The sequence below is a fragment of the Cherax quadricarinatus genome, chromosome 56 (assembly GCF_038502225.1).
Source record: "Cherax quadricarinatus isolate ZL_2023a chromosome 56, ASM3850222v1, whole genome shotgun sequence".
Lineage (NCBI taxonomy): Eukaryota > Metazoa > Arthropoda > Malacostraca > Decapoda > Parastacidae > Cherax > Cherax quadricarinatus.
Window position 1 is genome coordinate 22,937,840 of NC_091347.1, and position 16,131 is coordinate 22,953,970.

General features: G+C 47.7%; 1 protein-coding gene and 1 long non-coding RNA gene across 2 annotated transcripts in view; one reads left to right on the forward strand and one right to left on the reverse strand.

Moving 5' to 3' along the window:
- Positions 1–16,131, reverse strand: part of LOC128700780 (cytosolic carboxypeptidase-like protein 5) — a 352,900-nt gene that overhangs the window by 2,705 nt on the left and 334,064 nt on the right. Inside the window, exons 9-13 of the mRNA XM_053794220.2 lie at positions 13,990–14,101; positions 3,592–3,683; positions 2,721–2,831; positions 1,532–1,641; positions 804–979 (exon numbers count right to left, since the gene is read on the reverse strand). Of these exons, the coding sequence (XP_053650195.2) occupies positions 804–979; positions 1,532–1,641; positions 2,721–2,831; positions 3,592–3,683; positions 13,990–14,101 (601 nt within the window). The remainder of the gene's footprint in view (positions 1–803; positions 980–1,531; positions 1,642–2,720; positions 2,832–3,591; positions 3,684–13,989; positions 14,102–16,131) is intronic.
- The window catches only part of LOC128700781 (uncharacterized), a 72,606-nt gene continuing 63,024 nt past the window's right edge, over positions 6,550–16,131 (forward strand). Inside the window, exon 1 of the long non-coding RNA XR_008408796.2 lies at positions 6,550–6,697. This is a non-coding gene — a long non-coding RNA (uncharacterized lncRNA). The remainder of the gene's footprint in view (positions 6,698–16,131) is intronic.

Sequence of the window (16,131 nt, forward strand, 5' to 3'; positions counted from 1 at the left end):
CATTTAGGAGAATCTTTTAGTGTACTTCACCTGAAAGCGTTTTGATAAGATTGCTTTTATCCATTAAGAGCTAATCGGGGTGTTGTATGTAGTGAATGATTTTTTTTTTAATATATAGTTTTGAATGACTTTTCCGTATCGGTACTCATTATATCCCACAACTCTCAGTTCCCCCTCCCTCTCCTCCGCGGTCTCACACAACACTTGTCTGTTTCAGCGCAAAATGCGTCCTATATTTTATCTCCCATTTTCTTGCAGCTGTTGCTCCCTCTACTTAATATTCATCAGATGCTTTACACGTAAACATTGCTGCCAGTGTCGGTTGTGGGCCGCGGGAAATACAAATACATTTTCAGGCGAGGCTGCGTTCTCTAGCGTTGTAGAGCATCAGTCAACGATGGTATTTCCTACTTACGTAGTCTGTCTAAACAAGTCTATGCTCTGAGTGGTTGTCAATACGCATTCACACCATCACATCCTGAAGGCAGCGCTCACACACTAGGCAGCAGCATTTTGCACAAAAGACATGGGCCTATACGAAGATTTTATTAGTTTATATTTACCTACATTTAGGCTACCTCTACATTAAATTGGTACTGGGTGCTACCATACTGTTAACAGCATTACAATGTTTTGGTTCACTGTCCTGTACTCGTCCAGGGTTCCACTGTATTTATGCAAGAAAAGTGTAGTTCAGATATGTACATAGCTCATGCAAGTCGGTGTTGTGAGTGTAAACATATCTGCTGGAGGGTTGTGTATACACAGTTCCTGGAACGTAGTGTTGTGGGGAGTATACATACCTGCTGAAGAGACAGATGTGAGCGCGAGTGGCGAGTGTGTAGCGGGGGGCTGGCGGGCCCCTTGCCCCTGGGCAAGTCATGTAGGGGTTGTGCTGAGGGAAAGGTGTAGGGAATAAGACCAAGGAACTGGTAGTAGTCCAGTACAGCCTTCACGATACTGCGACCCGTCCTCAGATCTGCCCCGGAGTTAAGGAAAACACCAGCTGCCTCTTCTTGTCAAATCTCCTCCCCTACATACGTGTATATATGCGCCTGCTTGTGCACGCACGTGTACATGCTAATAATTATTACTGACAGGACTAACAGGTTCGGGGAAAACACTAGAAGTACGTATACACAAGATAGGTGAAATGGATAAGTTGAGAGGGACAGGTTAGAATTTCTGGGACCATCCCACAGCAGTGATGGAAAGTAGATGCAATTATGAGAGAGATGCAGGATATTGAGAGCTTATGACCCTCAGTCCCCTCAGTGATAGTCTATACAGCCACTCTTCCTGTTACACAACCAAGAAGAATATTTGTCAAATAAAGGATGGGGATCGAACCCATTGCAAGCGAGTCCTAAAACTCACAGACCAATGTTTTATTCACTGGTCTATGCTGGCCTGCGAGCATTAGAACTCGCCTACCATGAGTTCGAGTCCCATCCGTTCTGTGATTAGTTCGCAATCGCGTTTTTACAAATTCTTAAGTTATAAAGAATCTTTGTGTTACAGTAAAGGATACAAAGGTCCTCGGTATAGGGAACGATGTGGCCGCGCTGGTTCCTGTAGCCGTAGATGGAGGTGTGGATGGAGTACACGTTGGCAGAGTCCTTGAGGTTACTGCACAACCATCTGTGGAGAATACTCTAGTTAATGTACTGTGAGTAATGTGCAGGAAGAGGTATAAATGTACCACTTCCCCCTCCCCCTCTCTCCATACCGTAATTCGGGCAAATAGTGGAGGCTTGATCCTCCGTCCGCAGTCGCGTGACAGAAACACTACTTTCCGCAGTGGAATGGAATACAAGGGAAGGTAATAAATGCTCGAACCAATCACTGGAAATTTTAACAAATAATTTGACAGACTGAACACTGAAGACAAGACACCACGAGGATGTACTATCTTGCTGTAACCACAAACGGGGGGTGGCATGGACCTGCTTCGCATGGGTCAGTAGGCCTGTTGCAGTGTTCCTTCTTTCTGATGTTCAAGACACTACGAGCACAGCTCTTCTCCTTTAACTACGAATAGAGAATAATAAGTAATTACAAACCAGCTGAATCTAGCCAGCTTCCAGGTCAACAGCTGCATTTAAACAGATGATAGATTTTATTTCACATTCCCTAAATGTGAGCAGGAAATCTACATAATATAATGAGGATAAAAGCACCATCATGCGTGGTGTGTAGGTATGTTTGTGAAACTGAGGACACAGCATGTAGTGTTTACTTGGAACGTGAGTATGTTGAAGCGTTTATTTTGGTATGTATAAAATACTGACACTTCAGTGTGTATATTACAATGTGTATTTTCCAGCGGTAAAATTTTGCATTTATGTTATAGTGGTTATGCTGCAATGAGTCTGTTGCAGTGGTTATCTCCTGTATTATCATATTGTAGTGGTAATTATCTCCCGGGTTATCTTGAAGTGATAATGTAGTACTGTTTGTGATAATTACGTTATCTTGAATCATATTTCCTTATCACTTTGTTCACCAGTACATCATAATCTACACCGTGTTACACATCTTTATATAGCACACCACCAATAACAGAGCATCACCACACCAAACCACACAGTGCACCATTACAGCACAACACTCCACCAGGCTACATAACGCCACCACAGCACTATACCAAACCACAAGCACAAACTATACTAAACAGTAGCAGACATCACCATACAATACACCAGAACACAACATAGTACCTGCGGGCGGAGTGAGCCTTTGAGGGGTCCTTGTTGTATATAGTATTGTAGTGGCAGTAGTCCTCACAGCAGTGACTCAGCATCTTGGGGAACACTATGTGGCGTTCGTGTCTGTGGACACAGGCACACACAACACTTTATTGTCTCAACTTACTATCACATAAAGATGCTCTCCGCATCACGTAAAATAGTTGTCTACCACCTAAAGTTGCTATCTATCACTTAGTTACCTTTACCACGTAAAGTTACTCTCGGCACTTAGTTACCTTTACCACGTAAAGTTACTCTCGGCCATGTAGAATTACTACAGCATAAGGTAAACCCAAGTTGGAGTATGAAGCTGCTGTATGCAGCGTCATACTCGATGCAGCCACATTACAGTGTGGGCTACCTGCCGCCCATATTTAAAAGACATAAAAGAAAAATGTGTTTACAGAACCAAAACAAAGCACATTCCAGAATTCATAAATGTAAGTTATGAAGGAAGGCTCTAAAGAAGACACTTAATTTACCACTTCTGCAAGACAGCAAATGCGATGAGATAACCATCTTAAGAGTTCATTAGTTACAAAAGCACACAAGGTGAAAATATTTTGGCATCAGCATCGGGAAGCAATGTTATGTTGGGAAAGAAGCGGTGTAAAAGAGATTAAAAGAAGTATTTTTTTGTATTAATAGAGAAGGCTGATAACTGGAATCACTTTCAGGAGGTGTGCTCGCGCGCGTATAAGTGCAATCAATTTTGCAAAGTATTGATACGATTTATTATTTTACATAAAAATATGACATGGGACATCACTTACGTAGCTCCATACTTGTAACATCCCCTCCCTGCAACCCCCTCCACACATACACACAGACCTAAACCCACCTGTAGACGTCGTCGTAGGAGTTACCGTAGATAAAGGTGCCAAGCAGGGAGGAGTGGGCGTGCAGGTCCAACACCAGGTCCAGGTCACACCACTGAGGGAGAGGAAAAGGTCATATCACTGGGTTGAGAGGAAAAGGTCACATCACTGGGAGAGAGACTGCACTAAACCCTGAGAGGTATTTAGAGCCTGGACTATCACGTCTCGAGTGAAAACAACTGTAATTCAGGACGGTTTGAAGTGTCCAGGTTTTATTTCTAATTTCTGGCTTATTAGTTGTTTATGGTATCGAGAATTACTCTCCAGTGTTCAGTTTCTCTCTCTGCCAGCCTGTATTGTTCACTAAAATGAAGGAGAAAGGTAAGAAAATGAAGCAGATGAGGGTAATGGCTGTCGACTTAACTCTGGGGGAATAGCTCAGCGTGTGTACCAGGTCTAGCAGCTAAGTGAACCCCACATCTGTTTACTGGACGGTTATGTTGCTTGACCAAGCTTAACAGTCATGTAGGTAAGAGTCCAGTGTGGGGCAGGGGAGTGGTAGATGAGGAGGAAAACAATGAAAATTGAGCCATGAGTGCAGTAACTCCACCTTGCTCTTACGAAGACTTTTTACACCTGAAGATAGCTCTATAACATAAAATAAATCCATAAAACTCTCCCTCAATGGGTGAAGAAATTTTAACTCTAGACTTCCTAGGAAGCTGCTGTAGCTACTGAACATGTAGTGATATACTTGGTGGCATCCTCATCTCAGGCTGACACGTGTTATCACTTGATATAAATATCCTATCCTGTGTGATGGAATATGACGGGGGATATATATCTCCGTTCCTACTATGTAACTCAGAGTATGGTACGGTAGCAGCACACTGTTGCTGTACCCAATGTTTAAGGAAAGAAAAAGCCCCACAGCGAGCGAAACGTAATAAATTAAAGGTTTATTTCTACGTCTTTCCTTCACCACCCGTCGACTTTCGCCATCTACCGAACAACAATAGTTAAAACAGCGGGAACTTTCAACGTCTGAGGTAACGGGCCACTGCTGCTCGGCTTCCTACCGTTGACAAGCAACAAATCTTGGACCAGCTCCTTGAAAAAAAAAAACTATGGAAAGCTAAGTTTTACACGAAAAAGCTTTCGCCCATTCCAGCAGGTATCACGACCAGAATTCCGCATCACCTTCCTCGCCGACAAGGATCGTGAAGTTGCGTGGTCCCCCCAGCTTTCTCTCCCTCTCGTCAGTCCTAACAACCTTGTTTGTCCAGAGGTCAGAGTAACTTGGGTGTATTTAGCAGCCAGTAGTTAAATAGGGAGGAAGGTAAACACAAGCCTCAAACGCACATGGTTCAATTCGTTGGACGCTCAACGAAAGTTAAGAACTGTATCAAGACAGGCTACACCGTGAAGGACAGACTTCAGGCTCCACCGTGAAGGACAGGCTGCAGGCTGGTGTCAGCAGGAAGGGAGGATGAAATTGCCCCGAGTAATCACTTTTTCTTGGGAGATTCCAATTAGGTTACAAGACGGTTCTTCACGGGGCAGACATGATAAAACGACTACGGCTGTCTGCCACAGAAAACGGCTGTCATCCACAAACAACAGCTATCCGCAAAAGAAAACGGCTGTCTGCCACAGAAAAACGGCTGTCCGCCACAGAAAACGGTTGCCATCCACAGAAAACGAGGATAGCAGCGCAGGACGGCCGCCCAACGACCCAGAATATATGATAAGTTTTCATTCAGATTTGCATAGGTATTGAACCTTTTGTCTCAACTAATGGCAGAGTGGAGGCGGCGCAGACATAACGCTGCACTGGCAAATATTAGCAGCAACACGTTTCCCCCTCCCTCCCTACAACACCACCACCACCTATCTGGGGGGGGGGAAGGGTGTCGTGCTGCTGCTGCTGCTGTTTGCTAGCTGCTCGTGCTAAAGGTTGTTGTTATTGTTTGCTAATGCTGCTGCTGCTAACTGTTAGCTTCCGATGTTGTAGGATGCTGCTGCTATTTGCTAATTCTGCTGCTCTACACCCCGTCCACCTCCCACAGTGCTGCTGCTGCTGTGGAAATTGCGAGTGATCTGCGAATCAACACAATGTTTTCTGTCAGTGCCAGAAACAAAGATGAAGGCCAACCCACTCACACAGGCTGCTGACAGATATTACAGTGATGGAGCAAGGTGACTCCTCTGCCACTGTTTCGTCTGATGACGCACCTAATGTAGTGGAACTTCGCAAGACTGCCTCGAGTATTAGGCGTTACCACTCTGAACAAACCACTCTCCCGGGTATTCAATACAACAGTGATGGCAGTTGAACTGCCGAAGAGCTGCAAGACTGTCTGCAAAGAAAGCTTGATTCAGATTAACCTAGGAGGGTTGATCAGGCTCTGATCCACGACGAGGTCTGGTCACAGACCGGGCCGCAGGAGCGTTGATTCCCCGAAACCCTCTCCAGGAATACTCCGGAATAACCTGGGAGGGTTGGTAAACCAGGATAACTTGGGAGGGTTAGTAAACCAGGATAACCCAGGAATGTTACCACAATAAAATGTCGCATTTGATAATTAAGATGCAGAACCTCCATTCGGGAAGAAATATGTAGACACATACATGCTTCATCCATGTCTTACATGATCTCAGTCTATCAGAGTTCTTTAGGTCTTAAACATATTGCCGGTAATTCTAACATTATTACATCTTCCTTATCCACGGGAAACTGATAAACAGGGTATACAGCCTGAGGTGGCAGGAAAATTGTTTACATGCAACAATACGTACTGTAGCCCACAGACATGTGACTTATTCTGTGGAACAAAACATTAATACGTAAAAAAGTGATGTCACAGCTACCACCATACACTACTACCACCACCTCCACCGCCACCAGCTACTGCTACCACAGGTAGATAACGCCCCAGGTGGGGGTGCAGTCTGGTCTAGGTAAATATTTGGGCCAGTCTCACAGAGCACACTAAACTGTTTGGTAACTCTGGCTTCCTGTTAGTTTAATACACAGCCCCAGTGTGTGTGCTCACGGTGCTGCATCATGTACCTGTGAGGGTACAGCACCAGCTTCTGGTGTGTATCCACGTTGCTGTACCTATGAAGGTACAGTACCAATTCCTGGTCCAACATGGGTACAATTGCAGCTCCTGATCGCAATAGGGTACACCTCAAGTTCCTGTAACATTTTCCGGGCTCTATATCTACTGAGAATCCCACCTAAGGTGTTTGCACCCACCACCATTTCATCTAACGCCATCCACGTACTCGCAGCCCTTATATTTACACCTGTTTCCTCTTCTCACTCTTCAAACTAGCCACGAAATGGAGAGCTCTCGAGTTACTCTTTCCAGAGACAGAATTCTCTTCCAGTGGTTCACCAAGACCAAACCGGGTTATGTCTACTAAATGGAGTGGAATTCTCTGATCGGGTGAGGGTTCCAATTCGAGCAAAACTCAGAAAGGGAGACGTGTGTGGTGTGTGTTCAGTGAATGAAACAATATGTGGTTGATGGCATTTTATTGAGAAGACGTTTCGCCCACCAGGGACTTAATCAGTTCTTCTATGTTTTCTTGTTCTGGTCCTTCTTTTGTCAATTATTCTATCCTCGTTCACCCTGCCGGTGGTTCTGAGTACTTTGTACGTCGTGTTGCATCTCCCTTGACATCTCAGCTGCTGTGAGAGGTATGAAGACACAGAAACAGTTCGTAATCTTTATTAATCAGCGATGCCTCGGTAAAGCAGCATCAGAAACACCAACAACCATCACCAGGAACAGTAGCTCCGTCTCCAACAGGAATAGCACCGCCATCAGGAGCAGCACCATCAATAGGAATTGCAGCAGCAACTGGAGAAGTTAATGCAGCGTGAAGGAGAGACAATAAAACGTCTCATTTGGCAGGAATTAGACTTCCAGAGGAGACCCAATCACAACACTGTTGCCGCCCCCCCACCTGTCATCCCTTCCTCCCCAGGACACCTCTCTCTCTCTCTCTCTCTCTCTCTCTCTCTCTCTCAAGGAAGCTCCCTCAAAACACCGTGCTATACCCTGTAGAACACGGTTTAGTTCACCAAGCATCACCACTATATTCGCAGAACAAATGCAGTTAGACAGTTCCATCTATGTCACACTTCAACGTTAACAATCAATACTGTCACCTCAACACAGACATTCGACGTTGACTTCCAGTCAGACAACCTTAAAAACACGAGGACGAGGAAGGCAGAAGGTGATTTCTATTCCTTTACCTCCCATGCTCAGCCCATGTGGGCAAGACTGAATCCATTTCGCAGGGGTGCAAATGCATTCCCGTGGCCCCATAAACGAGTCGGGAATCCCTCTCATTGTCTCTGGGAAGGTAATGAAATTTTCTTAGGTAATGAACGTTGGAGGCTCGAACCTTGAACCTCCGATAAGGGAACAGAGAATGCCTCTACCCGGTCAACTTAGCAGCAGGTACTAAGGCTATATGTTATATGCTTGCTAGACACCTAGACACCTTGCTAGACACGCAAGAATGGTTCGAGATATAATATCTAGCATTTTGAATGATAATGGTATACAATACCGACAAATTAATAAGTATGACACATGTACAACAGTTTCGCCTACACAGTAGGCTTCTTCAGTCAAGTACGGACGAGGCAGCAGAGCTGTAAAGACGATGTGATCAGTCCATCCCCCTTGAAGACGTAGTTTTGAGGTGGTCAGTCCCTCAGCTAAAGGACTGACCACCTCAAAACTACGTCTTCAAGGGTGATGGACTTATTACATCGTCTTTACATCTCTGCTTCTGCTGCCTCTGTATTCGACTGAAGAAGCCTACTGGGTAGGTGAAAGGTTTCGGAATAAAGATACCTAACTGTGGTACGCGTGTCTGTCTTGTGTAGCATTTTGCCACGATGATCAGTGGGCAGTGAATAGATGTCTCGGGTGATAAGTGCAAATTACTGACCAGACAAGTGCTGCAAGGAATTTACAGTTCCGTTCATTGAGAACTGGGATGTAAGGGATGAGATGCAGCTTTCTGAACCCAGGTGACAGTAATGACAAGTTGAGTCGAGGGGGATATTACTGAACTGTATCAGATTTTAAACTGATGGAAGAGGTAGAGTGAGTGAGTGAGTGAGTGAGTGTGTGTGTGTGTGTGTGTGTGAGTGAGTGTGTACTCACCTAGTTGAGGTTGCGGGGGTCGATTCCAAGCTCCTGGCCCCGCCTCTTCACTGATCGCTACTAGGTCACTCTCCCCGAGCCGTGAGCTTTATCATACCTCTGCTTAAAGCTATGTATGGATCCTGCCTCCACTACATCGCTTCCCAAACTATTCCACTTACTGACTACTCTGTGGCTGAAGAAATACTTCCTAACATCCCTGTGATTCATCTGTGTCTTTAGCTTCCAACTGTGTCCCCTTGTTACTGTGTCCAATCTCTGGAACATCCTGTCTTTGTCCACCTTGTCAATCCCCCTCAGTATTTTGTATGTCGTTATCATGTCCCCCCTATCTCTCCTGTCCTCCAGTGTCGTCAGGTTGATTTCCCTTAACCTCTCCTCGTAGGACATACCTCTTAGCTCTGGGACTAGTCTTGTTTCAAACCTTTGCACTTTCTCTAGTTTCTTTACGTGCTTGGCTAGGTGTGTGTGTGTGTGTGTGTGTGTACTCACCTAGTTGTGGTTGCACGGGTCGATTCACACCTCCTAGTACCGTGTGTGTGTGCTGTAGTCCAGAAAAAAAAATGACCAGTAATACTGCCAGAGTGCAAAGCATTTAACAAATTTCACATACCTTATGTAAGTAGTAGTTTGAAAGATTTACCTGCAGTTGTATATGACAGAAAAGGCCATCAATCCTGCCAGAGTACAAAACGTTGAACAGTCTTATGTTTCACACTGAGAATGGTTGCTGTCTACCAGTGTACTACCTACAGAAAAGGGGAGATGGGGTGGGAGGGCCATAAGGGGTGTTGTCCCCCTGACGAAGAAGTAGTAGGGGGTATAGTGACCCTTTCAGCTACGAGGGGGGAAAGTGTGTGGTGACACCTGCAGCCGGGTGGGGGTGGGGGGTATATTGAAACTGAAAAGCGGAAGGGCGATGGGAAGGGGTGTTAACCCCCTAAGGAAGCTGGTAGGGGGTATCGCAATCTCGAGGGAGGGGAAGGGAGGGGGTGTCGCGACCCTGATCATCTGGGAGACCCTACTTTGTTAGGTGCTAGTAGCAGGCATCACAGACACAAGCCACATGCCACATGGTAGAGGTGATATTGGACCTTGTGTTAGAGCAAGGCAAGGGTCGAAGTGGTGGTGAGATTGCTGGAGGCGCGTCTCGTCCCCCTCACCCGGGAACATCCACTTTTCATCACTCATTCCCAGATGGCGAACTTTCTCACAAGAGAGAGATAATTGTTCGTTTTTGTTCCTGGCTTCCCTGGCCCCCGCCGCCCGCCACCCGCCACCCGCCACCCAGCCGCCCTCCATCGCCCCGCCCGCCCGCCCACAGTATTTTATTTAATCTTAGGTTCACGAGGAATAAATCACAATACCTTGGCTGGAACATTGCACAAAATACCCGCACTTAGCTAAAAGAGGAACCTTATGAGGACGTTTCGCTCTCTCCTGGACCACCGTCAGGCCAGTTGTAACCGTACAGTGGTCCAGGACGGACCGAAACGTTGTCATAAGGTTCCTCTCTCTCTCTCTCTATCTTCAGAGGTACACGAGTAGTGTTGAGTCTGGAGTACATGACTCAAGAAATCGTAATGACACGATTGCAAACAAACCATACCCCCGGCCGGGATTGAACCCGCGGCCGGGGGTATGGTTTGTTTGCAATCGTGTCATTACGATTTCTTGAGTCATGTTGACGGCAGTGAAGGGACTTGAGCTAGAGTTCGTCACGGCCACGCTAGCTGGAGATTCGTCTGTAAAAACTTGCATTTGTGGTCACAGAGGTGCCTGTGCTAACTTTCCTATGGTGTAGAAATATACCTAGTTGGATGAATCTTATTGTGGCTAGCTGGTCTAGTGGCTAACGCGACGGGCTGGAGTTTTGAGACTATGACCGCGGGTTCAATCCAGGCCGGGGGTATGGTTTGAGTCTGGAGTACTGTTCTCCTGTTCTCTCTGTGCTAGCTACACTGTGGAAACAATAACTAGCAATATTCCACTGTCATATTCCACCAGAGGATGAATTTTGTACATTAGGTAACTGAGATCTGTTTGCTGGTACAACTGATTTCCGTCTTCCATCCCGGGAAACACCTGATATGGGCTCTACACCACTCTGGGGGCGAAACGTTTCATTTAATTAATGTCTTGAGCTGGACACAAGTGACATTTTCTATAGGTTGCCGGTATCACCAGCATTTACAAATGAACAATAACAGAAGCAAAACTAGAGTGTATGTAAACAAACACTAACGGGAGTATGTAAACACACACTAAATAGGCCGTCCAATTCATTCTAACGAGGACACTAGAGCACTCCAGGATGATTTGAATAGACTGATGCAGTGGTCGGAGAAGTGGCAGATGCAATTTAATATAGACAAAGGCAAAGTTCTAAATGTTGGACAGGAAAGTAACCATGCCACATATAAACTAAATAATGTAGATCTTAATATTACTGATTGCGAAAAGGATTTAGGAGTTCTGGTTAGCAGTAATCTAAAACCAAGACAACAGTGCATTAGTGTTCTCAATAAAGCTAACAGAATTCTTGGCTTCATATCTAGAAGTATAAATAATAGAAGTCCTCAGGTTGTTCTTCAACTCTATATATCCTTGGTTAGGCCTCATTTAGACTGCTGCTCAGTTCTGGTCACCGTATTACAGAATGGATATACATGCTCTGGAAAATGTACAGAGGAGGATGACAAAGATGATCCCATGTATCAGAAATCTTCTCTATGAGGATAGACTGAGGGCCCTGAATCTGCACTCTCTCGAAAGGCGTAGAATTAGGAGGGATATGATCGAGGTGTATAAATGGAAAACAGGAATAAAAAAGGGGGTGTAAATAGCGTGCTGAAAATTTCCAGCCAAGACAGGACTCGCAGCAATGGTTTCAAGTTGGAAAAATTCAGATTCAGGAAGGATATAGGAAAGCACTGGTTTGGTAATACAGTTGTGAATGAGTGGAACTCCCGAGTACAGTTATTGAGGCTAAAACGTTGTGTAGTTTTAAAAATAGGTTAGATAAATACATGAGTGGGTGTGGGTGGGTGAGAGTTGGACCTGACTAGCTTGTGCTGCTGGGTCTGGTGTCGTGCTCCATCCTTGAGTGGCGGTGAGACCAAACTGGATGGGTCACTGGGCTAATCCGGGGAGGGGGGGAGGACATAGATCTGCTGCAATGTTCATTCTTTCTTATGTAACAGGAGGAAACAGTGTTTAACACACACACTTCATTTTTTCGCGCGCGAGCGAGCGTGCGTGCGTGCGTGCGAGTGAGTGAGTGAGTGAGTGAGTGAGTGAGTGAGAGAGACAGAGAGAGAGACAGAGAGAGAGACAGAGAACACTAAATGTTACTGTCAACTTACCTGTGCTACCACTTAAAAAGAAACACTTTAGAGATGTGAACGAGCTCACCTTCATTGTCTACGAAGGTGGAGCCTACCTCTAGGACGCTGGAGGCGAAGGAGCCTACCTCTAGGACGCTGGAGGCGAAGGAGCCTACCTCTAGGACGCTGGAGGCGAAGGAGCCTACCTCTAGGACGCTGGAGGCGAAGGAGCCTACCTCTAGGACGCTGGAGGCGAAGGAGCCTACCTCTAGGACGCTGGAGGCGAAGGAGCCTACCTCTAGGACGCTGGAGGCGAAGGAGCCTACCTCTAGGACGCTGGAGGCGAAGGAGCCTACCTCTAGGACGCTGGAGGCGAAGGAGCCTACCTCTAGGACGCTGGAGGCGAAGGAGCCTACCTCTAGGGCGCTGGAGGTCAAGGAGCCTACCTCTAGGGCGCTGGAGGTCAAGGAGCCTACAAGGAGCCTACCTCTAGGACGCTGGAGGCGAAGGAGCCTACCTCTAGGACGCTGGAGGCGAAGGAGCCTACCTCTAGGACGCTGGAGGCGAAGGAGCCTACCTCTAGGGCGCTGGAGGTCAAGGAGCCTACCTCTAGGGCGCTGGAGGTCAAGGAGCCTACCTCTAGGACGCTGGAGGCGAAGGAGCATACCTCTAGGACGCTGGAGGCGAAGGAGCCTACCTCTAGGGCGCTGGAGGTCAAGGAGCCTACCTCTAGGGCGCTGGAGGTCAAGGAGCCTACCTCTAGGACGCTGGAGGCGAAGGAGCCTACCTCTAGGGCGCTGGAGGTCAAGGAGCCTACCTCTAGGACGCTGGAGGCGAAGGAGCCTACCTCTAGGGCGCTGGAGGCGAAGGAGCCTACCTCTAGGACGCTGGAGGCGAAGGAGCCTACCTCTAGGACGCTGGAGGCGAGGGAGCCTACCTCTAGGGCGCTGGAGGCGAAGGAGCCTACCTCTAGGACGCTGGAGGCGAAGGAGCCTACCTCTAGGACGCTGGAGGCGAAGAAGCCTACCTCTAGGACGCTGGAGGCGAAGGAGCCTACCTCTAGGGCGCTGGAGGCGAAGGAGCCTACCTCTAGGACGCTGGAGGCGAAGGAGCCTACCTCTAGGACGCTGGAGGCGAAGGAGCCTACCTCTAGGACGCTGGAGGCGAAGGAGCCTACCTCTAGGACGCTGGAGGCGAAGGAGCCTACCTCTAGGACGCTGGAGGCGAAGGAGCCTACCTCTAGGGCGCTGGAGGCGAAGGAGCCTACCTCTAGGGCGCTGGAGGCGAAGGAGCCTACCTCTAGGGCGCTGGAGGCGAAGGAGCCTACCTCTAGGACGCTGGAGGCGAAGGAGCCTACCTCTAGGACGCTGGAGGTCAAGGAGCCTACCTCTAGGGCGCTGAAAGTGAAGGGGCCTACCTCTTGGACGCTGGAGGTCAAGGAGCCTACCTCTAGGGCGCTGGAGGCGAGGGAGCCTAGCTCTAGGGCGCTGGAGGTCAAGGAGCCTAGCTCTAGGGCGCTGGAGGTCAAGGAGCCTAGCTCTAGGGCGCTGGAGGCGAAGGAGCCTACCTCTAGGGCGCTGGAGGTCAAGGAGCCTACCTCTAGGGCGCTGGAGGTCAAGGAGCCTACCTCTAGGGCGCTGGAGGTCAGGGAGCCTAGCTCTAGGGCGCTGGAGGCTAAGGAGCCTAGCTCTAGGGCGCTGGAGGCGAAGAAGCCTACCTCTAGGGCGCTGGAGGCGAAGGAGCCTACCTCTAGGGCGCTGGAGGCGAAGGAGCCTACCTCTAGGGCGCTGGAGGCGAAGGAGCCTACCTCTAGGGCGCTGGAGGTGAAGGAGCCTACCTCTAGGACGCTGGAGGTGAAGGAGCCTACCTCTAGGACGCTCGAGGTGAAGGAGCCTACCTCTGCCTGGTCGAGCTCCAGCAACATACTCCTGGCTGCATGCACGGTCGGGTGTCCCCATACACTCGCATCGTTCCACGAGCGGTTCAGGTCGAACCCCATCAATGTTGACCTGGTAAACATAAGATCAGAGTTGAACACAGGTCCATCAGTCTGGGCCTGGTAGACCAGGTATCACAGGTCCATCAGTCTGGGCCTGGTAGACCAGGTATCACAGGTCCATCAGTCTGGGCCTGGTAGACCAGGTATCACAGGTCCATCAGTCTGGGCCTGGTAGACCAGGTATCACAGGTCCATCAGTCTGGGCCTGGTAGACCAGGTATCACAGGTCCATCAGTCTGGGCCTGGTAGACCAGGTATCACAGGTCCATCAGTCTGGGCCTGGTAGACCAGGTATCACAGGTCCATCAGTCTGGGCCTGGTAGACCAGGTATCACAGGTCCATCAGTCTGGGCCTGGTAGACCAGGTATCACAGGTCCATCAGTCTGGGCCTGGTAGACCAGGTATCACAGGTCCATCAGTCTGGGCCTGGTAGACCAGGTATCACAGGTCCATCAGTCTGGGCCTGGTAGACCAGGTATCACAGGTCCATCAGTCTGGGCCTGGTAGACCAGGTATCACAGGTCCATCAGTCTGGGCCTGGTAGACCAGGTATCACAGGTCCATCAGTCTGGGCCTGGTAGACCAGGTATCACAGGTCCATCAGTCTGGGCCTGGTAGACCAGGTATCACAGGTCCATCAGTCTGGGCCTGGTAGACCAGGTATCACAGGTCCATCAGTCTGGGCCTGGTAGACCAGGTATCACAGGTCCATCAGTCTGGGCCTGGTAGACCAGGTATCACAGGTCCATCAGTCTGGGCCTGGTAGACCAGGTATCACTGGTCCATCAGGACTTGGTACACAAGATAATGTCATTTACAATAATGAATCGTTCAACTCGCCACATATTATTTCATAAATTAAGTTCCGGATTAAAGTCGAGTTCATATATTTAGTCTTGGAAGGAAGGAGAGTAGCTCAACACTATCACTACTGTTGCCTTCACTATCACTGCACTACCTACACTATTGCCTTCACTATCACTGCACTACCTACACTATTGCTTTAACTATCACTTCACTACCTACTCTTGCCTTCACTATCACTTCATTACCTATACTACTGCACTTCACTACCTACACTATCATTGCATTACGTACACTATTGCCTTCACTATCACTGCATTGTCTTTACACTATTGTATTCACTATCACTGCACTGTTATCTTCACTATCACTACACTATTGTCTTCACTATCACCGCACTACTTTCACTATCACTGCACTGTTGCCATCACTAACTACATATCACTGCACTTTTGTTCTCACTTACTACGTTGCCTACAGTAACTACACTATTACCTTCAGTAGCACCGCAGTGTTCACTAACTACACTATCACTGCACTTGGTCTTCAATAGCTACAGTGTAGCTACAGTAGAGTAGCTGCTACACTGTTGTTTTCACTATCACTGCACTGTTGTCCTCATTACACTGTTATCTTCTATCACTACCTTGTTGACATCATGATCACTATATTTTAGCACCCAGATCAACTATTGTGTTTAACGTTGTCAGTAAAACTGGAATGAAAAGGGAAGTGTTACAGCTAGTCTATCATTGATTTTGAATCATAATTATACAGCTTTTATCAGGAGTAATAATTCAATAATTCCCGGCGCGCCGGTTACACAAATTGAAAAAATGAAAGTTCTCAAGCCAACAAGACGCTCTCTGTCCCGTCGTTCTTCGTCTAGTTTGTCGTCGCAAGGGGCGAGCCATCGTCGTAGCCGCCGACTCTCCCAGAAATACGACACGTTGAATCTTTTCCTAAGTCCTGTACCGTAGGTGGCTAGTCGTGTCTCACTGCGTAATTTACCTAAGGTTGGTCTTGATGCCAACGGTTGCCTGAGCGTTACCATCAACGGAATCAAGTGCAGGATGGTGGTGGACACTGGCTGCACCTCCACCTTTATGTTGAATAGATAAGCCAAGACCCTGGGACTTCTGGACCAGATATCCACGTATAAGAAGTGCAAAATAGAATTTTGGAATGAGAAAAGGAATGTTAGTGTCGGACATGCAAATAATGTTGCCGTGACC